The sequence below is a fragment of the Mustela nivalis genome, assembly GCF_964662115.1.
Source record: "Mustela nivalis genome assembly, chromosome: Y".
In the NCBI taxonomy this organism is placed as follows: Eukaryota; Metazoa; Chordata; class Mammalia; order Carnivora; family Mustelidae; genus Mustela; species Mustela nivalis.
The window spans coordinates 26,890,771-26,914,781 of record NC_139041.1 but is presented as its reverse complement, the minus strand read 5'-3'; the positions used below and the strand labels follow the sequence as shown (position 1 = coordinate 26,914,781).

Here is a 24,011-nt window from a genome sequence, read left to right as displayed (position 1 = left end):
GGAGGAGTTGGAAAAGGAGAGCGGCGGCTGGGCCTGGCTTCCGCTGCAGGAGGAGTGGGCTCCGGGGCGACCGGTGGAAGCGGTGCTGGTAACTAAGGGCCTTTGAAGGCGCCTCCCGCGCCGAGGGCATGATTTTCTGGGGACTTTGCCAGGGCCTGAGCTGGGTCTCTGTTGTGCCAGCGGATGGGTTGATCCTGGGGCGGGGCCCACATTTGTTTTTTAAAATGTGACCTAGTGTTTCCCGAGGCCCGGTACCAGCTTTTAAGTTAGCTTTCAGGTCAGACACAAATGTCATTCCTTTGCTGACATAGCGGCTAAAGTCAGCAGCAGTTCGAACGTACCTAGTGAACATATGCCATTCAGGGTTAAACCAAAGTTACCCATTAGTCCACCAGCAGTTCTCTCAGCCTCCAAAGGGACCAGACCGCGCCCTCCGAAGTTCTATTTGACTTTCATTTCCCCCCGAAAAGGTGTTTGTAGCATTTTGTTTTCAGACAGCCCATCGCTTTCGGACCTCGTCTTTCCAGTCCCCTTGCAAAGCTAAAAAAAAGAAAAAGAGACTCTGCAGAGCATCGAGGCCTGGCTCTCTGTCAGAGACTCCCTCCTCACATCTCTGATTACAGCTTCTTCTGTCAGAGATCCTCCGGATCCAGCGTTTCTATTCAGATATGTGTGGCTTTGTTTTAACATTCGATTTTACTACCCAGTCCTAAAGACGTCTTCCTTTCTGCATCCGCTTCTAGACCCAGCATTTGTAATTAATGCCCCCCTCCCCAACTCCTCAAACCTTAGCATCATCCATCAGAAACTTCTTTGGGCCCCACATTGCCATTAAGTGACAAGCCCTTAGTATCTACTTTTGAAGAATCTCCTTTTTTTATGGCCCCAGTATTCTTTCCAGATAACCCTGAACTATCTTCCCTCTGAGCCTCGTCACTGGCAAACATCACACAGGAACTGTTTGTGCAAAGCTGTCCTCCATCAGAGGATTCTCCCAGTGCTGCCTTCACTCCCGTAAGCATCTGCCCATATAGATTTTGGTCCTAACCGCCTCTGCCCGGAACAAGTCTTCCCGGCCTCATCCTAGGCCTGCCTGTCTGTGAATTCAAAGTCAGCAGCTGCCCTGTCAGATTTTCGGCTTCACTGGGGGTCCCTTGAATGCATGTCACACATTTTAGTCTGCCCTGAGAGCCTTTCACGTGTTCCCTCAGGAGCCCTCACCTTCTGCTTTCTGCTTCGTGGGATCCCTTACCATTATCAGATATCCCCTTCCCCATGATTTCCACCAGAGTAGATTGCTCTCTCAGCATCTACTGACTCTGTATGCTCAGAGTTACTGACTGACCACACAACTTCAGATTCTAGCTAGCCTCTTCTCAGTCCTTCCGGCCTGTACGGTCTTTTCTTTCTTTCTTCCTTCCTTCCTTCCTTCTTTTTTTTTTTTTTTTTTGGCATTCCCTTGGAATGGGCAGTGAGGGAGGCATGCTGGGGGTTAGCAGGAATGGAACTTAAAAGTTAAAACTGGCATTCTCTTACCAACCACCCTGCACCTGCTTCTGAGCTTTGCCTTATCTTTTACTTCCTCACAGCAGCCCCAACACATAGCAGGTCTTCTTTATCTTTCTCTTATTTACAAAGGGCTGCTAGTAGTTAAGGCCTTCCCTCCTCCAAACATGCCACCAAGAAGAAAGGCTACCCACCACAGAGGGCTCACCTCTTGCCCTTTCTTTCAGATGTCCAGCTCGCCACTAGCCAAGAAATGCTGTGTGCCTGGGTCTGATCCCAAACCGAGTTCTGACTACCCTTCTGCCTTCTGCCTATTCTGCCTCGGGACCAAGCAACGTGAGTATCTGCTCCTTAAAGACTCATAGGTGGGGTGCAGGTGATTGGTAAGAGAGTGCAGTTTGTTAACTATTTAAGCTCCTTTCTAGCTAAGCCATGGAACATTTTTTTCCCCCTCTTCATTCCTAGGGAATGCCAAAAAAAGAGAGTGAAACAGACATAGATGAGGGTCTTTACTCCCGACAGCTGTAAGTCTGGCTAAGTATGGGGATGTGGAGTTGGAAAGGACACAGAAAAGATGGTGTTGAGTGGGTCAAGTCCTGACCCAGACTCTCCCCCGACCTGGCAGGTATGTGCTTGGCCATGAGGCAATGAAGCATCTCCAGACATCCAGTGTACTGGTGTCAGGCCTCCGGGGCCTAGGGGTGGAAATTGCCAAAAATCTTATCCTTGGCGGGGTCAAAGCTGTCATCCTGCATGACCAGGGCACTGCCCAATGGGCTGACCTCTCGTCCCAGGTACCTAACTCTTCCTGGCTCCTTTACTACCTTTGCCAAGATACCACCCTCCCCCTTGAGTTTTGCATTTACTTCTCTTCCTATACCCTGTTGTAGTTCTACCTGAGGGAAGAGGACATTGGTAAAAACCGGGCTGAGGTCTCACAGCCCCGCCTTGCTGAGCTCAACAGCTATGTGCCAGTCACCACCTATACTGGGGCCCTCACTGAGGAATTCCTTAGTGGTTTCCAGGTACCTTGCTGCATCGTGCTTCTTGCCTACTTTTGTCGGATTCTGTTTCTGCTTGGTCTATTGAGGATTTACTAAATAGGCTATCCCAGTGTTCAGGTTTCATGGGGGGAGCCTCAGGGATGTAGGCAGGAATTAGATCCTGGACACTGTCCTGGGGGAGCTCACAGCTTTTCAGAATGGAAGGAATGGCCAAATACTGTAATACAGTGTTTGTGAACATTGAACTCTGAAGGCAAAATACCTTGGTGGGGTGGGTATCTCGCTCTTGCAGTTGCCTGGCAGTGAACAAGAAAATTAGTTTATCTGTCTTTATTTTTGTATCTGTAGAATGGGAATAATAGCAACAATGACTTCAAAGTTTTTGTGATGGTTAAATACTTAGAAGAGCAGTGGGCACAAAGGGTGTTCCAAATGCGTGTTAAACAGCTAGACAGGAAAGAGGGGACTGTGGGTACTGATATACTTGTGTAGGGTTTCCCAGAGGAGAGGGGTAGTGGAATTCCTGGTATAGGACTAGGGAACAACAGACACAAATCCCCACAGACCAGATCTGAGCAAGTGTTTTATTATTTAATTTTTAATTGAAGCAAGTGAGGGTGGAATATGGGGGTATAAACTCAGACTTTGGGACCAGAGTATGATTCATTTCTGTCTCCCCTTCTACTGTTAGGCGGTGGGAAGGAAGGGTTTTGTGTTTGTCAAATAAAAGAGTTTGTTGTTCTTTTCAGGACCTCTTTACCTTTTTTATCTGAGTCTGGGGATTCCTGTTTCCCGTCAGTGAGCTTGCTCTCACTGAGCGTGACACAGATAGATACTTTATAAATAGAAGACTGAGTCAGCAAAGTTTAAATCCTGACACCCCACCAGTGCTGGACTGCATGACGCTTCACCCACCCCAGTCTGCGTATCTCCTTTATTTTCGTAACTCTCCTGCACCCCACTGCCAAGCCTTGAGTATGAGCCTCCTTCTCTGTATAGGTGGTGGTACTCACCAACACTCCCTTGGAGGACCAGCTGCAGGTGGGTGAGTTCTGCCATAGCCATGGAATCAAGCTGGTCGTGGCAGACACACGTGGCCTGTTTGGGTGAGTGCCTGCCTCTCACTTTCTCCCAAGCACCTGCCAGGCCCAGGCAAGATCCTTTTGCTCCCACTGAACTCATACTACTCCCAGCCAACCCAAGCCTAGGTTTTGATTCTGTAAATTTAGCTTTCCTTACTTGGCATGAGTGCCATCTGATTGCCAGCAGTAAGGGACTGAGTTTGCTTAGCAGTTACTCACTGCATCTTGAAGGACACATAGAGTTACTGGATGCATGGGTTTTAGGCTCTAGCCCTGTTGTCTCCTACAGGCAGCTGTTCTGTGACTTTGGAGAGGAAATGATCCTTACAGATTCCAATGGGGAGCAGCCTCTCAGTGCTATGGTATCTATGGTTACAAAGGTAAGGAGATCATCCCCAAGGGTTTTGGCAGGCATTGGCCAGCAGTAATTCTCTCTGTCTCCTCGTGGTACCCTGAGCCTACCCCTAAGGCTTACTTTTCTTTCCACTAGGATAGCCCAGGTGTTGTCACCTGCCTGGATGATACCCGGCATGGATTTGAGAGCGGTGACTTTGTCTCCTTCACAGAAGTCCAGGGCATGAATGAACTCAATGACACCTACCCCATAGAGATCACAGTCCTGGGTATGTCAAGGCTGGGCACAAGAAGTGACTGCCTGGATCAAAGGGAGTGCCGTGGGCTGATCGAGAGGCCAAAATTTGACAAATAACTGTAGCATGAATTAGATCAAAGGCAAGAAGACATGCCCTTCAAAACCTGAGCTAACACTTAGGAGAGATGTGTCCATGGGACCTTACCAAATAGATGTGCGCTGAATTATAGAGGCAGAAGTTTATGCCACTAGTGTTGATTATATTTCTTGCTTAGTTGTTCACTGTATCTCTTTTTGTTTGCTTGCATTAGAATTTATAATACAGAACTTCATGTATATTTAGTGTATAGTCTCTAAGTAACACTTTATCACCTCATGTGAAAAAAAAAAAAAAACAGCCTTACAACAGAATATTCCCAGTTCCTGATTCCCCATGTGTGTTATGTCTGTCATAAACTTCTCACGACCTTTGCTTGGATTTAAAACCTATTGCTTTAAAGACCCTTGTGGGGCGCCTGGGTGCCTCAGTGGCTTAGCCTCCAGCTGAGGTCATTATCTCTGGGATTGAGACCCTATTGGACTCTCTGCTTTCCCCTCTCTCTCTCTCTGCTTGCCTCTCTGCCTACTTGTGATCTCTCTGTCAGATAAATAAAACCTTAGAAAAAGAGAGAGAGCCTGGAAGGAATTAAGAAAAGTTTTTTCTTTTCATTCATTTTATATTTTCTCTTCTCTTAAGATCTGAGCCTAATAGCCTAAAAAAATTATTTTATTTTAAAATCCAGTTTTTACATCTAGTATAGTTTTCTTTCTACCTGAGGGATGCCCTTTACCATTTGTTGTACTCATGAGATTTGATGTGGTAATTCTTCTAGTTAGCCAGTGATTTAAATTTTCTTTACTTTGCCTGTGTTTTTGAAAGACATTTTTGTGGAATTTCAAATTCTGATTTGACGTTTTTTATTTTCTTTTCTTTTGAAAGATGTTGCTGTATTTTTTGCTTCCATGTTTTTCCACCAGAAGTATGCTTTCATTCTTTTCCTTGTTCCTTATGTATGTAATGTGCTTATTTTCTCTACCACTAACGATAAACAACGTATGCGATCATGACAATGCACCTTAGTGCATTTTTCTCCAGTTTCTTTTGTTTGGGTTTATTTAACTACATTATTTGTGGGCTTACAGTGCTATCAGGTTTGGAAAATTACTGGGCATAGTTTTTCAAAATATTACACTTTCTTCTTCCCTCCCCTTCCCTACCCTCCCCATCCTCTGGGACTTCCCAGAACTCCAGTTAGGTGCATATTAAGCTACTTGACTTATTTTGTGTTTATTTATTTGCCCTCCATGTTGTATTTTGAATAGTTAGTTTTGGTGTAGACTGGGTCAAGATGGAATTTTCATTCTTGTTTTGATGGTGCTATTGATTCTCTGTGGTGGGGCTAAGAGGAATGGTCATTGAAGTAACAGACACTCTGTTCTTTTCCTCCCTTAGGTCCCTATACCTTTAGTATCTGTGACACTTCTAGCTTCTCTGAGTACACCCGAGGAGGCATTGTCAGTCAGGTTAAAGTACCTAAGAAGATCAGCTTTGTAAGTATGTGTGGAGGTGGGCTATAGGGTTCTACAGCTCTAGGGTTTTCATGTCTCTGGTGCTGATATCCCACTCTCCACAGAAATCCTTGCTAGTCTCACTGGCGGAGCCAGACTTTGTGATAACGGATTTTTCCAAGTTTTCTCGCCCTGCTCAGCTGCACATTGGCTTCCAGGCCCTGCACCGCTTCTGTGCTCAGCATGGCCGGTCTCCTCGGCCCCACAATGAGGTAGGATGAGTGGGCAAGCCCGCCTGCATCTTTGGCCCAAAGCCTCACCTCTCTCCCATCTACTGTCTCCCTGTCTCATTCCCACTATTGGCCTGACTGGTCCTTTCTTGGATCTCTTTGCCTTTCCAGGAGGATGCAACAGCACTGGTGGCCTTAGCCCAGGCTGTGAATGCCCGAGCCCTGCCAGTGGTGCAGCAGGACCCCCTGGATGAGGACCTCATTAGAAAACTCTCATATGTGGCTGCTGGGGATCTGGCACCGATAAACGCCTTTATTGGGGGCTTGGCTGCCCAGGAAGTTATGAAGGTCAGTGTGGTTAAAGAAGGGCAGAGCTGAGGACAGGCCAGGTGCCCTCCTGATTCCAGTACTGGCTGTCCATCTGGGTCAGATTCCTATTAAGCACCGATGACCTCCCATTTCTTACCATCCTTCCCAGGCTTGCTCTGGGAAGTTTACACCTATTATGCAGTGGCTGTACTTTGATGCACTTGAGTGTCTCCCTGAGGACCTACAGGCCCTCACAGAGGACAGATGTCGCCCGGTATGTGAAGGGACCCCAGGGGTAGGTGTTATTTTATGTATCTGCATGGCAGCTCATCTCTGATCCTCCTCCCTTCACATGACACAGTGCCAGAGCCGTTATGATGGGCAGGTGGCTGTATTTGGCTCAGACCTGCAAGAGAAGCTGGGCAAGCAAAATTACTTCTTGGTGAGTGATGCCTTGGGGCACCAGCTACATGATCTTGACTTGGCTCTGGCTAATCTTTTCTAGAGTCTCCTGCCTCACTAAGGCAGTTAATTGTTTTGTTTTGTATTTTTTTTTTATTTTGTGCGTTTTTTTGCCCTCATCTCTGCCCTTTCTCCATTTTCTTCATACTCAGAAAAGCCTGATAATGTGCCTTTATTCCGCCATCTGTGGCCTCCTTTCTTAGATGACAGTGGGCGTTTATGGCTCTAGGTTTTGAATATGTAATACAGGACACCCTTACCCTCTATGTATCTTCAGGGGTAGTGAGGACTAACAGGTTTCTTTTCTTCGCTTTCACACTTTGTGTCTCTCTTCTTGGTAACCTCTCAGGTGGGTGCAGGGGCCATTGGCTGTGAACTCCTCAAGAACTTTGCCATGATTGGTCTAGGCTGTGGGGAGAATGGGGCAATCACTGTTACAGACATGGACACCATTGAGAAGTCCAATCTCAATCGACAGTTTCTGTTCCGGCCCTGGGATGTCACGGTGAGTCTATACCTGGTAACTGGATGAGCTGCTACTCTCTCTTTTCTCCTTTCTTGTCCTTAAGCTTAATAGCTTAGGTCTTTTTGCCTCTATCTTTCTGCTTTTCTCTTCTCTCTCTTTTTCTACCACTCATTCTTTCCAAAGATATTTGAATACTTACCATGTCTTTTCATGTCATTTATCATTTTATACCTACCCCCACTTTTTCTTTTTTTCTCTATATATCTTTGGTAGCTGCTAATGTAGGACTATGGAAGCTAGGTATATGGAAGGATCAATATGAAAAGTCTTCTGTGTTATTTTTGCCTAACTCAGGGTTTTGTTTCATTTTGTCATCCTGCTACTCTGCACTGCCGTAGATATTTGAAATACATTACATAGCAAAGAAGAGCTTTCTGCCCTTGTCTAGTGAGAAAAGTCTGGAGGTCCACAACACTTTATCAAGTCCCTAAGGTCATAATTGTTTTAAGACTACCAAGACATCATTTGCCTTTTTACTCTTAGAAATTTCAATGCTACTTTAGGAAGGCATCTCTAACTCAGAAACACTTCTTTTTTTTTTTTTTTCTTTTTTCAAACGAACAAGTACGGAATGGTACAAAAGAGATAAATACGTAAGGATCCATTAAAAATGCAAAACCAGTAGATAACTGGTATAGATTGAAGATCTTACCTTGCAACTACACTTTAAAACACCATTATTTCTCAGGCTTTGATTTTTTTTTAGTATACATGATTATCTGAAAATGCTATTAAAATATTGTGTGAAACTGAGTATTTATTTAAAATGCTATTAAAATATTGTGTGAAAGGTTTAACAGATTAAATGTGGTAGAGAAGAGAATCCAGCTGCCTCTTAAGAGATTAAATAACTTAAAACATTTGCAAATATGTACGTATAATTTGGGTTTTGTGACTGACATTTTTGTATTGGAAAACATTTTTCATGTTTATATTTATACTACGTAATGGAATCCTTCCATTTTCAAATCAACTAATAATAACAAAATTTTACCAGTTTAATTTTTTTAAATTATGTTGGTCACTATACAGTACGTCATTAGTTTTTGAGGTAGTTTAAATTCCTAATACAGGAAAACCTGGTCGCTGTAATCCAACATAGCAGGTGTTCTTCTTAAGATCCTTATATTTGAGGATGATTGCAATGAACAGTAATTTACAATAGCCAACTACACGGCTGGTGTTAAGAAGGTATAATGAAACATGAAAAACCAGGATGAGAGGGAAGGGCCATTAGAGAGTGGTTTACAATGTGATAAAGGAAGTCCTCAGCGGAAGGGTGGCATTTCCTTCCTTGGATGATAGAGGAGAATGAGAAGGTAATTCAGGAAGGAGTGTATTGGGTAAAGGCAACAGCCTGAGCAAAATTCTGATGTTGGAATATCACTCATTGTGGAAGGAACAGAGTGGTCATTCAGAAGGGACCATGGTAGGAGATGAGGTTATAGAAGTAACATGGGCCAACTCATACCCTAAGAGAAAGTGAGAGCTAGTAGAGGGTTTTGAGCAAAAGAAGAATGTGACCTGACTTGGCTTTCAGAGGATACTGTTTATAATTGTACAAGGACCTTGGCTTTATTTGGGTAATGGCATCCCAACTCTGGATGGCAATAAAATGTTGCAGAACTTGGTGCATTGTCTCCTACTTGGTTTATGTAGTTTAAATTCCTAGGGTTTTCCTAGGAATTCCTAAGTTCCTTTTCTGCTAGCCATCAGGTCCCAACTCTGGATGGCAATAAATGTTGCAGATACCTGGTGCATTGTCTCCTACTTGGTTTATGTAGTTTAAATTCCTAGGGTTTTCCTAGGAATTCCTAAGTTCCTTTTCTGCTAGCTATCAGGTCTGTTTGCCACAGCCTCAGTTGTGACATTTGTCATAAACTACTGCTAATCAGGGAGCCTCCTGAACTCAGAGTGTAGATCTTGCCTACCATTAGATAAACCAGGTGTCAGAACAACTCTGTAACATTTTATTGGGTGAATGTATGAATGACTGCTGCATCTCCATCTCTACCCAGAAAATGAAATCTGACACAGCTGTTGCAGCTGTGCGCCAGATAAATCCTTACATCCGGGTAATGAGCCATCAGAATCGTGTTGGCCCTGACACAGAGCATATCTATGATGATAGCTTCTTTCAGAACCTTGATGGTATTGCGACTGCCCTGGACAATATGGATGCTCGTGAGTTTGGGGGTGGGGGTGAGGACGAGGGCAGAGTAATATGTGTCTGTTTGGGGGTGTACTGTTCTCCTGTCGTATCCTAATGTTATCACCCCCTGTTGTCTTCTCAAGGCATGTACGTGGACCGCCGCTGTGTGTACTACCGTAAACCACTGCTGGAGTCAGGCACACTGGGTACCAAGGGCAACGTGCAGGTGGTTATCCCCTTCCTGACAGAGTCCTACAACTCCAGCCAGGACCCTCCTGAGAAGTCCATCCCTATCTGCACACTGAAGAACTTCCCTAATGCCATCGAACACACACTGCAGGTGATCACTTTTGGAGGGAGGGAGAGGTAGGAGAGACAGGCACCTAGGTAGCCTCTCAGCCACCAGACTTATCATTCAGGTGATGGAAGTTTCAGTTAACATGTACCTTTTCTTCAAGTCTCTTTAGAAGTCTAAGCTTTACTAAAGTCTAAGCTTTACTAAATGATTCATTTCTTTTAACTTAAAAATGTTTAGTTTGTAAATGCAGAGATGGATATTCATATAATATGTAATGTATTTAACGTATGTATGAGAAATGAAGATGTGAGCTTATAAGATTATAATATATATATATCTATATATAGAATATTATATTCTTTATGAAAGATTATAATATAGATAGATTATATTCCAGCTAAAAAACTAATTTCTTAGCATTATCTCTGGTAGTTATTTAATTACTTGTAATATTTAGCCCATATTTGGATTTACCTAACTTGCACTAAAGAATTGATTAAGAATTGTTTAATTCAATTGTTTAAGAATTGGTATCTCAGGATAATTCTCTGCCTACATTATAGGCAGAGAGTTATCACAGTGTACACAGTGGTGTACATATCATCTAAATGGACAAAGTAAACATACCTACTTAACCAATACCCAGCACCTAACTCAAATTCCAGTGTTCTTTGAACTCAAGGATGACCACTGTATTATGTATTAATTCGGTATCATGCTTCTTAATGCCGTCCTTAAAGACCATATTTTAGAGTACGGGAGTACGAGGAAGCTAAGCAGAAACAGAACACAGTTTGAACTACTTGCTTCCATCCCAGCAGTTACCAACTGGATGTATTTAAACTGATAAATACACCACAGTGTAAATGTGTCTCCATTTCACCATGTGTATATGCATATGTAGATGTACACACTGTGTATGTTTATAGACATATACGTGTGGGTGTGTCCATACTTGTAACCTTTATTAGATAATTACTCTATTGCCATGCCACATATGCAGAAGGACTATAAAACTGCTCTTAAAATAAATTCAGTATGTGATTCTTGAATTGAACCTCCTCACATCTCAGATTCCTTATGTGGAAAATAGGAGGAGAGAAGTACTTCTCTCAAGGCTTTGTAAAGTATTTACCATTTAAAGAGTGCTTGACACTAAGCTTTACATACGTATGTCTATGGTCATTTCAACATATCAATCCATGAGTTATAGATACTTCATTTACAGAATACATTTTCAGAATAAGGATACATAGATAAAGGCATTACCTTGTATGCCACAGCACTGTGGCTGAGCCGGCCTTTGAACCTGGACCTCCAGATTCCAGATCATTCACCAGGGACTGTATTGACTGACCTTATAATATGCAGAGAGCAAAACTTGTATCTTATTCTCTGTCCAGTCCCCGTGACCTGTATGGATCATTCATGTTTGTGTTTGGTGAGAGCTCCGTTCTTTCTTCTTGAAACATACTACATCTGGATTAGGGTATACCTAGCGTAAGAATAAGATATGTATATATATTTGTGTAACCACTGTGCAGATCAAGGTCATTGGTTTTCAAATTGGGATGGTATGTGTTGGAAGCTTGAGAGGCCCATTTAAGGAGTTTCTTCTTTTGTTCTCTGTGGTCGCCATGTTGTTCCTAATTGCTTCATTTACTGATGGTCTGTCTTTTTTTAATATATATATATAAAAAATTTTTTTTATATATTTTACTTATTTTTTTTTTGTCAGAGAGAGAGAGCAGGCAGAGGGAGGGAGAGCAGGCAGAGGGAGAAACAACCTCCCCGCTGAGCAGAGAACCTGGTATGGGACTTGATCACAGAACTCTGGTATCATGACCTGAGCCGAAGGCAGATGCTCAATTGGCTGAGCTACCCAGTCTAGTGCCAACAAAAGGCCACTTTGCGTTTCAGGCCCATGTAATCTCTTTGCTTTGTCTGCAGTGGGCTCGGGATGAGTTTGAAGGTCTCTTTAAGCACCCAGCAGAAAATGTCAACCAGTATCTCACGTGAGTAATTCTATCCAAATGTTCTCTCAGTTCTCTGCCTAGTCAAGCATACCATAACCACTCTATGGCTCAGCACCAGCCACATGTTCTGAATCAATTATCGAATGCATGGGCCTTCTGCCACTGGAGAGTCGGGACCAGCTCTCCATGTAGTTAAGCCCTCTCCTATGGCCTCTGTCTAATTTTGCCCATTTTGCTGTGATTCCTGTCAGAGACTCCAAGTTTTTGGAACGGACACTGCGCCTGGCAGGCACCCAACCACTGGAAATGCTGGAGGCCTTGCAGCGTAGCTTGGTGCTACAGCGGCCACAGACCTGGGCTGACTGTGTGACCTGGGCTTACCACCACTGGCACACTCAGTACTCCAGCAACATTTGCCAGCTTTTGCACAACTTTCCACCTGACCAGGTATTCTATACTTGCTGAGTTCATTTGGCAGAATGTATTTTCTAGAAGCAGGTAGTGTTCTGAGAGCTCTTGTAGCTAATTCAGCTATGGCAGGCACACCAAGAACATTTTATAAGACCTCAAGAAAAACTAAACAAGTGCTTTGGGATACCCGGGTGGCTCAGTTGTTTAAGCGTTTTCCTGTAGCTCAGGTCATGATCTCAGGGACCTGGGATGGAGTTCTGCATGAGGCTCCCTGCTCTGTGGGGAGTCCTTCTCAACCTACACCCACACTGTCACTCCCCCTACTTGTGTGTTCTCTCACACTGAAATAAAATCTTAAAAAAAAGTTTCTCCCTCTGCCCTTCCCCCTCTAAAATGAATAAATCTTTAAGTTTTTATTTAATTATAGTTAGATATGCCATGCAGTGTGGTATTAGTTTCAAGAGCACAATAAAGTGAGTATTCTACTCTTTCACATGATACGCACTCATCACAAATACACTCCTTTATCCCCATTTCCTGTTTACCCACCCCCCCCCCATTGCCCCTGGTAACCATTAGTTTGTTCTCTAGAGTTAAGAGTCTTTTTTTTTATTGTCTCTCTCTTTTTACCCACTTTGCTCATCTACTAAATTCCACATATGTGTGAAATTATAGGGTATTTGTCTTTCTCTGACTTATTCAATTAGCTTAACAGTCTCTAGCTCTATGCATGCCATTGCCAATGGCACGATTTCATTCCTTTTTATGGCCAAGTAATATTCTCTTGTAAACATATACCATATCTTCTATCTATGAAGTAATCATTAAATGATTCTTGGGCGTTTCAATAATTTGGCTATTGTAGATAATGCTGTGATTTAGTATTTGTATGTATTAGTATTAGTATTATACTAATATGTATACATAATAATACTAATTTGTATTAGTATTAGTGTTATACTAATACGTATCTGTAATAATACTAATATGTATCAGTATTAGCATTAGTATGTTTGCATGTATGTATGTATCTATGTTTGTATGTATGTAGTTGGAATTAGTATTTTTGTATTCTTTGGGTAAATACCCAGTAGTGCAATTGCTAGTTTATGGGGTAGTTCCCTTTTTAACTTTCTGAGGAAACTCCATACAGTTTTCCCCAGTGGCGGCAGCACTTTGCATTTCCATCAACAATGCCTGATTGTTCCTTTTTCTCCACAGCTTTACCAACAGTTGTTTCTGATGTAGTTGATTTTAGCCATTTTGATGGATGTGCGATGATATCTCATTGTAGTTTTGATTTGCATTTCCCTGATGATGACTGGTGTTGAACATCTTTTCATGTGTCTGTTGGCCGTCTGTATGTTTTTTTTTTTTTTGGAAAAATATCTATTCATGTGTTCTGCCCATTTTTAAATTAGGTTATTTGTTGTTTGGGTGTTAAGTTTTACAATTTTTTAAAGATTTTATTTATTTTAACTTTTTTTATTATATTATGTTAGTCACTGTACAGTACATCAAAATAATGATGTACTGATCCTGGGATCAGGTGGAAACAGTACATCATTAGTTTTTGATGTACTGTTGCCTGATTGTTTGCATATAACACACAGTGCTCCGTGCAGTGCATTCCTTCCGTAATACCCATCAACCTCAGTTTGATTTCCAAAGTCCACAGTGTCTTATGGTTCATCTCCTCCTCTGATTTCCCCCCTTCCTTCTCCTGATGTCATCCATGCTATTCCTTATGTTCCAATTATAAGTGAAACCATGTGATAATTGTCTTTCTGTTTGACTTATTTCACTTAGCCTAAGACTGTTTCTCCATCTCCCTCTGCCTCCTGCCCTGCCCCTCAAAATAAATAAATCATTAAAAAGAGAGAGAGAGTACAATGGTTCACTTTCCAACTTCATTTGACCTTAGAGCCCGTGATGTATATTGTCTTGGCATCTTAATATTCTCATCTGTGAATAATGATGGCCTAACTCTTGGGAGGTTTGGGGGATTAATTTGTATTTATTAAGTTATTGAAGTTGATATAATGCCTGAGAATTCTTAACATTCTGATAAATATATTAATATTTATCAATATCTTTTATACACACACACACAAATATATATATATATATAGTGAATGACCAGGGATAGTGAGTTGGGACGTCTAGGTCTGAGATGAGGAGTCAGGATTGTCTCCTCTCAGGCCCTGCTCCCTCAAACCCTTTCTGTCTTCTTAGCTTACAAGCTCTGGAGCCCTATTCTGGTCTGGGCCCAAACGTTGTCCACACCCACTTATCTTCAGTGTCAACAATGTAAGTCACCCCTTAGGGTATCCTGGGATCAGGTGGAAAGTGGTGGCTGAGAAGAAGGCTTGAGGTTCCAGGGTGAGGACTGATCTGCTCACTAGTCCATATCTTGCCTTTCAGCCCCTGCATCTGGATTATGTGATGGCTGCTGCCAATCTTTTTGCCCAGACGTATGGGCTGATGGGGTCTCAGGACCGAGCTGCTGTGGCCATACTTCTACAGTCTGTGGACATCCCTGAATTCACCCCCAAGTCTGGTGTCAAGATCCACGTCTCTGACAGGGAACTTCAAAATACCAGTGCCTCTGCTGGTGAGGGTGCTTAATCCAATTGGCTCAGAGCACCATTCCATTTATCTTATGTCCACGCTTCTAACTAGTTGTCCTGGTTTCTCTGCCCTGAGTTTTACCCATGCTTTCCTGTGGTCTTTGTTTCCTCCAGTGTTAAGATGGGTGGTTAAGATAAATTCTTTCATGTATTCCTCCTTTCTCTTCTCATTTTTCTTGTTCCCATTCTCCTCTCAGAATCAATTGTACATCTTCTTTCTGTGTGTGTGTTTGCATTTTTGTTCTTTCCTCCATTTTCTTCTTCCTCTGTTTTACAGACTATGGCAATTAGTTTGCCTTGATGTCTTCCCTGGGTCAGTTCCTTCTTGATATCCCCATCCATAGCCTCAACTTCCACCTGTATGTATGTTCAATGTATGTATTGACCTCCATGTCTGTCTTCATTTCCTCTCAAGGTCTTCCTCCTCATCTAACCATCTGTAACTACCTTCCAACTCCCAGCTTCCATCTCCCTCTATCTGTCCGATTCTCTCTAAGTCCCCCCTCTATTTTGTATATTTCCTGTATGTATCTTTCCATTTTTACCTCTGTATATCTGTCCCCATCCTGCTCTTTTCCAAATACTTCATCTCTCTTGATCCTCTCTGTGTTTCTTTGTGTATCTCTAGAGTTGTCAATGCTGTGTGTATTTCTTCCTAGCTCATCCTCCATGTGTAATTGTTATCTCTGCTATTCTTATTCATCTTACTTTTTTTATTTTATCCTGTCCACATTTCTCTCCTCTTCCTGTTTTTCCCTATGGTTGCTTCTCGTATTTTCTTCCCCTCTATATCTGTCATGTTTTCCTTTCTCTCTCATCCACATCTCTCTATTTCTGTCTGTGGCACTCTTTAAAATCTTTGTATCATAGCCTACATTTGTTTAAAATTAAAATAGAAATACCTAAGACTTACAGTGTTAAATGCTTTAAATAAGAAAAAAAGTAATTTATTTATTTGGCAGAGAGAGAGCATGCACATGTTCAGCAGGGGGAGTAGCAGACAAGGGGGAGGGAGAAGGAGGTTCCTGTGGGGCTTGATCCCAGGTCCCTGAGCCCAAAGCAGACACCTAACCAATGGAGCTACCCTTGAGTCCCCAGTGTTACCTATTTTTCAGTATTCTGTTTAGCAGGATTCAATATATCAACACTGTTGTGAAAAATCTCTAGGACTTTCTCACCTTTCATGTAAGAAATCTGTCCACACTAAAATAACTCCCCAGTCTCCTGCCCAGGCTCTGGCAACCACTGCTCTATCTTCTGAGTCTAGGAAGTTGGATTCTTATAGATACATATCTCAAGTATGTGGATTTCATTCTTTGATAGCTGAGAAATATCCCTTTGCGTGGACACGTGACTTTATTAACCTTCCATTGATGAATGGACCCTTGGACTGCTTCTGCCTCTTACCTGTTCTGAATAGTGTTACTGTCTACATCCATTATTATTGCTATTATCTTTGTTCAACATCTCCATTTATATCTCTCTTTATGGTCCTACTCCTGTCTACATCTTTCTTTCTTGTGTGCAGTATTTTATGCTCCATGTTTCCCTGCTCCCGCAGCTCTTTTTCCCAGAGTGTGTCTCCTTTTCAGGTCCTTGATCTGTCTGAAATCTCTGCCCCATTCTAGTGTCCTCCTTTCTCCTTATACCCTGGCCTGGAATTTAAAGGACTAACATGCCCCTCTCTTCGTACAGATGATAACCGCCTACAGGAGGTCAGAGCCATGCTTCCCAGCCCAGAGAAGCTCCCTGGGTTCAAGATGTACCCTATCAACTTTGAAAAGGTGCTGGGGAGGGTTGGGACCCTCAACACAGTAGGAGTATGGGCTGAGACATCATAGGATTCTTTGGGATTAGGACTGCCAGATTCCTTGGCTGGTCTGCAATGTAATTGAGGTGCAAATATAGTTGAATCTTGAGTAGCCAAGAAACCTTGTTTTCCTCTAACTCGCTCTTCCATACTGTCCTCTCTTCTCATTCACAACAGGATGATAATACCAACTTTCATATGGATTTCATTGTGGCTGCATCCAACCTCCGAGCAGAAAATTATAATATTCCCCCGGCAGATCGGCATAAGGTAATGATAGTATAGAGCTTAAGCTTTCACCCTTTCCCAAGGGTGAGTCTCCCACATTTGTCCTCCTCTGCAGACCCTGAACCTCTCTAATAATGGCCTCTGCTGGTCATCTTCTCTCTGGCAGAGCAAGCTGATTGCAGGGAAGATCATCCCTGCAATTGCCACAACTACAGCAGCTATAGTTGGCCTCGTGTGTCTGGAGCTATATAAAGTGGTGCAGGGATACCGGCAGCTTAAATCTTACAAGAACAGCTTTATGAACTTGGCCCTGCCCTTCTTCAGCTTCTCTGAACCCCTTGCCCCACCTCGGCACCAGGTAGGGGCCTGCTTATATGAAAACCTTTGATTTTGCCCATTAGTGCATGAGGCACTGTATAGTGGGTACATGTTCATGTGTCTGTATCTCTGACTCATAGTAGATGTTGCTCGTATGTTTGGGTGCCATACTCTGTATACCATTTGTCCATTCATTATATAGTTTTTGCATTGTACCAAGTACAAATGTGACTGGCATCTTTGAGAAGTAATGAGAAGCTCAGGATAGTTAGACAATATTAAATAGAAAGGTAATGGAAGTGGAAGGTGTGTGAAGAAGTTACCAGGTTTGCCTTATTGTGTAGACACATAGGTCAATATAAAAATATCGCTTTCACACAATGATATGGGGCCCCAGGAGAGTTAGGACAAAAGGAAGTTATGATTGATCTGTCTTAATGAAGTTGAGTGGTTAGGCTAGGATCATCTGGGTTACCCATATTTCCACTCCCCTGTGTTTTGTCCTACAGTACTATAACCAAGAGTGGACATTGTGGGATCGCTTTGAGGTACAGGGGATACAGCCTAATGGTAAAGAGATGACTCTCAAACAGTTCCTTGACTACTTTAAGGTGAGGTTTTCTACACTCACTTCCCCTAGGGGTGGTGATTGTATTCTCCTTTTCTATGACACCATTGTATGTCTGTCCTTCCCACCCTCTCCAGACAGAGCACAAATTAGAGATTACCATGCTGTCCCAAGGTGTATCCATGTTGTACTCCTTTTTCATGCCAGCTACCAAACTCAAGGAACGGTTGGATCAGCCGTGAGTTGGCCACAGGGCAGACTAAGGAAGGCCCTGTGAGGGGTGGAAAACCTTACTGCTTATGTTCATGGCTTTCCCTACCTTCTTTAATGCCATATGCCTCTCTTCCCTGTTAAGTCCCTGACCCTCTCCTCTCTCTTCCCAGGATGACAGAAATTGTGAGTCATGTGTCGAAACGAAAGCTGGGCCACCATGTGCGGGCACTGGTGCTTGAGCTGTGCTGCAACGATGATACTGGCGAGGATGTCGAGGTTCCCTATGTACGCTACACCATCCGCTGACTCCCCAGACCCCAAACTGTTTACTTTCAGATCCGATCAAGTTGTGCCAAAACATGTGCCTGGCCAGGCACATAAACTTTACATCCTTTTGAGAACTTTTTTTTTGTGGTTGCCTTCTACTCTTTAGAATTGAAATTGTTAATAAAGACTTATTAACGCAGACGTGGCATGTCCTGGTTTTGGCAATGGTCCATGGCCTATTTCCCCTGGGAAATGATGGGCTACCGTAACCTTTGTTCAGGTCATAATTCAAAGAGTTCAGTCCCATCCCAGAAACAGGGAATGGGTCCCAAATCCAAGGTTATGAGACAGAAGATTAAATGCAGCTCATCTAATAAATATGAGGTTTGATTCCTTTTCCTCCTGTCTTCCATCCTCAAAAAAGAAAGAGACCATTTTAGGCTACAATAGCAGATCTGCCTTTGTCGTATGTTAAATTTCACTCACTTTCTAATTCTATCTTTGCTACCTCCAATTACCTGCCATACTATTTTGAGATATTGTAGGCATCCTGGACCCAGACTGTGAGTCTGAATATAAGCCTTGCCTTATGTTCTCACATTCCTTACTTGTTTTGTTAAAAAATTTAAAGAATAAAGGGTTGTTATGAAGGATAAAGGGATTTACTGTCTTAAAGTTGGCATATGGTACATGTTGTACCTATAAATACTGTTATTTGAGAAGGTACGTTAGCTACTCTAAACTTTTTTCCTGTTAGAATGTGGTCTCATCCTACCTGACTTGATGCATTGATACAGTCCACTAAATGGTTCCATGACTAACTCACAGAACACTCCTGGACTGTGATGCCAGTGCCTTAAGATATATTATACATTTGCTAATGAAATTAATTTGGCAGAGCACATCCACAGAAAAAAGGTTCTTTCTTGCTCCACCCCAGCTCCCTTTACCCTAGGACTCCTTGTTCTTTTCCTCAAAAGCCTTCAGGCCTCCTACCATTGAGGAGAGAGCTTCGTTCTGAGACTGAGGGGGTTTAATATGTTAAATCTGACAGCAGGAGTTTCCCAGCTGTCCCTACAAGTAATGCAAGGCACATACTTTCTCCAAATAGCAGAAGGCAGAGTCTTAGGGTGGCATGTCCACATCTGTGTCTTCTCCATTGGTACCATTTGGTTGGTGAAGGATACCACCCAAACCTCAGCCAGGACTGTTCAACATTCTGCCCACTGGAGGATTTTCTTTTATATTCTGTCCGGAGAGCAGCTGTGCTGTCGCAGCTGTCTGCTTTTAGGTGGTGTCTACCTATAGAACTATCTGAAACCAGGCCTGAGTTTTCCTCAGTCAACTGATCATAGGAACCCCCAGAGGCCAGCAGTTCAGGTTGAGAAATAAAAGATAGTGTAGCAGGAGTGGGGATCACAGGCATTTGGGCCATAAAGTCATCTAATTTCCTTGTGCTTTTACAACTTTTTTGGGCCGGATCTCAGGTGTACCACTTCCATTTGATGAAGCAGTGTTGCTGTCCATGCCCAACTTTATGATCTAATGGGTCAGATAACTCCCAGTTCATAATGGGCATGTGAAATTGCATCATTACTCCACTGTCCAACATCTCGGTAACTGCTAAGGGTTACAGGAGAGGCTTGATGCGGTTGAGATTTAAAAGATGTTGCTCATGGATTTTGACACCGGAGTCAAGGTGAGTCCTTTCTCTGCTCAAAATTTTGCCATGGTCTCTGTTATTAATAGTGTAATTACCTGAATCCTTGCTGAAATCCCCCAAACCTCATAATCATATTCCATTTATCCTTCTAACCTCACTTCTGCTATTGCCTGCTCTACTCATTCTTTTTAACTTTTTACCATTCCTGCAAGGTGAAAAAGTTGTATATGAACAGGTATTAGGAGATGGGGTGCCCAAAACTTGGTTTGAAACCAGGTTCTTCTTTTCCTAACATAGACTTGACAGTAATAAGGTTATCCTCACTAATTTACTTCTCAGGGCAATTAGGCTTCTATAGGCAAATAAACCCAAGTTGGATCTGGGGTGAGGATAAGAGTGTGATGGGGTAAGGATACAATGACTTCCCTACTACACTCATTTCAGGTTACAATTTTATCTCTGTAGATTCCATGAAACATGTGTCCTCAGTTTAAAGGAATAAATTCACAAATTTCTGGATGATCCCTGAAACTAGGGAATTAGAAGGGCAGTAGAAAACTGGGAGGATGTGTCTGTTGCAGACAGATTATAGATTATATCTGGCTCGGGATACGCAGATGCTTCTGGTTTCATAGGTTGATATTGATGTTGTAGGAAGTTAGGTTTAATATACAGGGATTTTCTTTTGTTTTAGATTTTAACCTTTTACCTTTAACTATAAAATTTTATTATGAAAGTTTTCAAACTCTCTGAACAACCCATTCCATGTTATTTTTCCTTTTTAATAAAATTGTGATAAAATAGATGTAACATAAATTTACCATCTTAACTATGTGTAAGTGTGTTGCTCAGTGACATTAAGTATATTCATATTTTGGGGCAAACATCGCCACCATCCATAACAGGAACTTTATCTCTTCAAAGTGCCCTTTCTTCAGTCCCTGGAAACCACTATTCTATTCTCTATGAATATGATTACTTTAAACTCATGTAAGTGGAACTGTACAGTAGCATTTGTTTGAACTTACTTTCCTTTTAAGGTTGGACAGTAGTCCTTTGTGTACCGGTTTTGTTTGTCCATTATCTATGGATGGACACTTACTCATTACTTTTGAATTAAAGTTGAAACATGTTGTTAAATTCATCAAAACATAAAAAATGCAAACAAACATATAAGTACAGCTTGAAGAATTCTTTAAAATCTAATACACTCATGCATCACTATTGGAATACACCATAGCTATCTTTCCAGATCTTTTGATGCTCCTTATTAGATACTAAATCCTTAGAGTTTTGCTAGATGTATATTTTTGCCTGTTTTTAACCTATAAGGAAATTGCAACATGACATAATTTTTTAGGTTTATTTTTTAAACCTTATTTAAATTCTAGTTAACACGTCTGGTAATAGTGGTTTCAGGTGTAGAATTTAGTGATTCATCATTTACATAAAACACCCAGTGCTCATCATAAGTGTCCTCCTCAATACTTATCACCCACTTAACCCATCCCTGCCTACCTCTCATACATATTTATATTCAAAATAATAAAAAACAAAAAAAAACCCACACACACAAAAAACGGGTACCTAGGTGGCTCAGTTGTTAAACATCTGCTTTTGCCTCAGGTCATAATTCCAGGGTCTGGGATCAAACCCCCATTGGGCTCCCTGTTAGGTGGGAAGCCTGCTTCTCCCTTTCACACTTGCCTTGCTTGTGTTCCTTCTCTCAGTGTGTATCTCTCTTAAATAAATAAATTTTTAAATACTTTTATTTATTTGACACAGGGAGAGATCACAAGTAAGCAGAGAGGCAGGCAGAGAGAGAGGGGGAAGCAGGCTCCTCACTGAGCAGAGAGCCTGATATGGAGCTCGAACCCAGGACCCTGAGATCATGACCTGAGCCAAAAGCAAAGACTTAACACACTGAGCCACACAGGTGCCCAAATAAATAAATCTTTAAAATAACTTATGGGACACATGGCTGACTCAGTTGGTAGAGCATGCAACTCTTAATCTGGGGGTTGTGAGTTTGAGTCCCATGTTGTGAGTAAAGATTACTTACTATGTATATATATATATATATATATATATATATTTAATTTAAACAATAAATATTTATGGGCATTTATAAAGAATTGTCATAACAACCATAGAACAGTGGGCTCCATATATCTATCAGGGAGGTTCAATAACCTTAAATTCATGGCCAGTTTGGTTAATAGCACTGGATAACATTGAAATCAAGTTGGAGCACCATATTATATTTTTAAATATTCCATATGTTTCTCTAAAACAAAGACTCTACATCCACAAAACAATACCATAACTATTACAACTATTTAAAATAGTTTTAAAATCCTTTTTGTTCATTTTGGAGCATTTAAATAATTAGACTTCAGTTATATTTTGTCATATTTGTCATAGTTGTAATATTTTTCTTTTCCTTTGGAATAGCTTTAAATTATGTGACATGTAACACAATGCTTATACCACTTTAATTTGAATCAGTAAAAAATAACCCTGTTACATAGCTGTAATTCTATCATTACACTTAAATTTAATGTCTTGGTTTCATGAGATAGGCTGTATTTCTTTTGTCCAAAACTGCAGTCACCCTCCCTGAAATTGTTTGGCAGGTGAAATTCAGGTCTCTCAAATAACGAATAAATTTTCTTCCCCAAAGGGGCTAAATACGGGGTGACACTGTATAGTCACATTGGATATTTCTCACCTCTCCGATATCCATAGAATCTTTTGTATTTGTGCTAAACAAAATTTGGCTATGAAAGGGATTCATCAATGATCTCCATTAATAGGTCACTCAACAGCATTTCCTCACCTGAATCACTGTTCTTTTTATCTGCCTTCTTGCCACCAAGTAAACACCTCCCTCTGTTGGAAGCTAGGCTGGATTTTTACATGAAAAAAGAAACTGATTACAGGCCTAGAATTAGCAGAAGATGCCATGGTCCTTGCAATATGGCTGAAACTTTGATTCAGTAGGGACAGTAATTGTACCCTGAGTTTGACATCTCAACATGCCCTTTAAGCATGATATAGTGTCCTGTATTTCTAACTACAGTCTTTAGCTTAAAATCTAACTTGCCTGATATGAGACTTGCTACCCCAGTTTTCTTTTGAGGTTTGTTGGCATGAAAACTTGTTCTCATGTTCTAAAACTTGTTTAGTATCTTTAAGTTCAAAATGAGTCTCTTGTAGACAGCATATAGATAGATGCTTTCTTTTCAACCAACCTGCAGTCATATTCTATTTCACGGGAGAATTTAGGCCATTCATATTGAGAGTGATTATTGAACGATATAAATTTTTTGTCATCATGTTGCCTGTGAAGCTCTTGTTTCTACAGATTGTATCTGTTTTAATTTGCTCAATTTTAGACTCTTCCGCCTTAATATGCCTTGCAGGACTCACTCCACGGTCACATATTCTTCCAGTTTCTGCCCATCTTGGAAGCTCCTTATCTGTCCATCCATTCTGATTGACAGCCTTGCTAAAGGATTCTTGGCTGCATGTTCTTCTCATTTAGTACCTTGAGTATGTCTTGCCAGCCCTTTCTGGCTTGTCAGGTTTCTATGGACAGGTCTGAATTATTCTGATGTTCCTTCCTCTGTATGTAAGAACTTTCTTCCCTCTCACTTTTTCAAGATTGTTTCCTTGAATCTAAGAAAAGAGAATTGTACTATTATATGTCCTGGTGTTGGTGTATTCTCGCTAATCTTGAGACGGGAGAATCACCAGGTTTACAGACTTCACAGCACTCAGCATAACACATACCCTCCCCAATGTCTATAATCTGCCCACCCTCTCCCCACCCCCTCCTCCCAGCACCCCTCTGCTTTGTGAGATTAAGAGTCTCTTATGATTTGTCTCCCTCTTGAACCCATCTTGATGTCATTTATTCTTTTCCTACCCTCCCAAGCCCCCCACATTGCATCTCCACTTCCTCATATCAGGGAAATTCTATGATAGTTGTCTTCCTCTGATTGACTTATTTAGCTAATCATAATACCCTCTAGTTCCATCCACATTGTCACAAATGGCAAAATCTCATTTATTTGAGGGCTGCATAGTATTCCATCCTATATACCAATTCTTCTTTATCCATTCATCTGTTGAGGGACATCTAGTTTCTTTACATAGTTTGGCTATTGTGGACATTGTTGCTAGAAACATTCGGGTGCACTTGTCCCTTTGGAT

General features: G+C 41.7%; 1 protein-coding gene across 1 annotated transcript; it reads left to right on the top strand.

Annotated features, from left to right (window-relative positions):
- Positions 1–1,972: 1,972 nt before the first annotated feature.
- On the top strand, positions 1,973–18,220 carry LOC309856912 (ubiquitin-like modifier-activating enzyme 1). Its single transcript, XM_082718702.1, has 24 exons — positions 1,973–2,030; positions 2,132–2,300; positions 2,397–2,531; positions 3,510–3,616; positions 3,882–3,972; positions 4,083–4,215; positions 5,677–5,774; positions 5,858–6,004; positions 6,134–6,310; positions 6,441–6,545; positions 6,633–6,713; positions 7,083–7,238; positions 9,278–9,443; positions 9,555–9,751; positions 11,660–11,724; positions 11,937–12,132; positions 14,332–14,406; positions 14,521–14,710; positions 16,422–16,510; positions 16,714–16,806; positions 16,931–17,122; positions 17,592–17,693; positions 17,788–17,888; positions 18,034–18,220. Exons 1-24 carry the CDS (start codon positions 1,975–1,977, stop codon positions 18,167–18,169), a joined length of 3,057 nt encoding a protein of 1,018 aa, XP_082574828.1. The 5' UTR covers positions 1,973–1,974; the 3' UTR covers positions 18,170–18,220.
- Positions 18,221–24,011: the final 5,791 nt, after the last annotated feature.

Excerpts from the sequence above, each read along its gene's own strand:
- LOC309856912 (XM_082718702.1), top strand. The coding sequence starts at position 1,975 with ATGCCAAAAAAAGAGAGTGAAACAGACATAGATGAGGGTCTTTACTCC. Across the intron at positions 6,005-6,133 it reads CTCCTCGGCCCCACAATGAG|GAGGATGCAACAGCACTGGT; the intron begins GTAGGATGAGTG and ends TTGCCTTTCCAG. Across the intron at positions 11,725-11,936 it reads AATGTCAACCAGTATCTCAC|AGACTCCAAGTTTTTGGAAC; the intron begins GTGAGTAATTCT and ends GATTCCTGTCAG.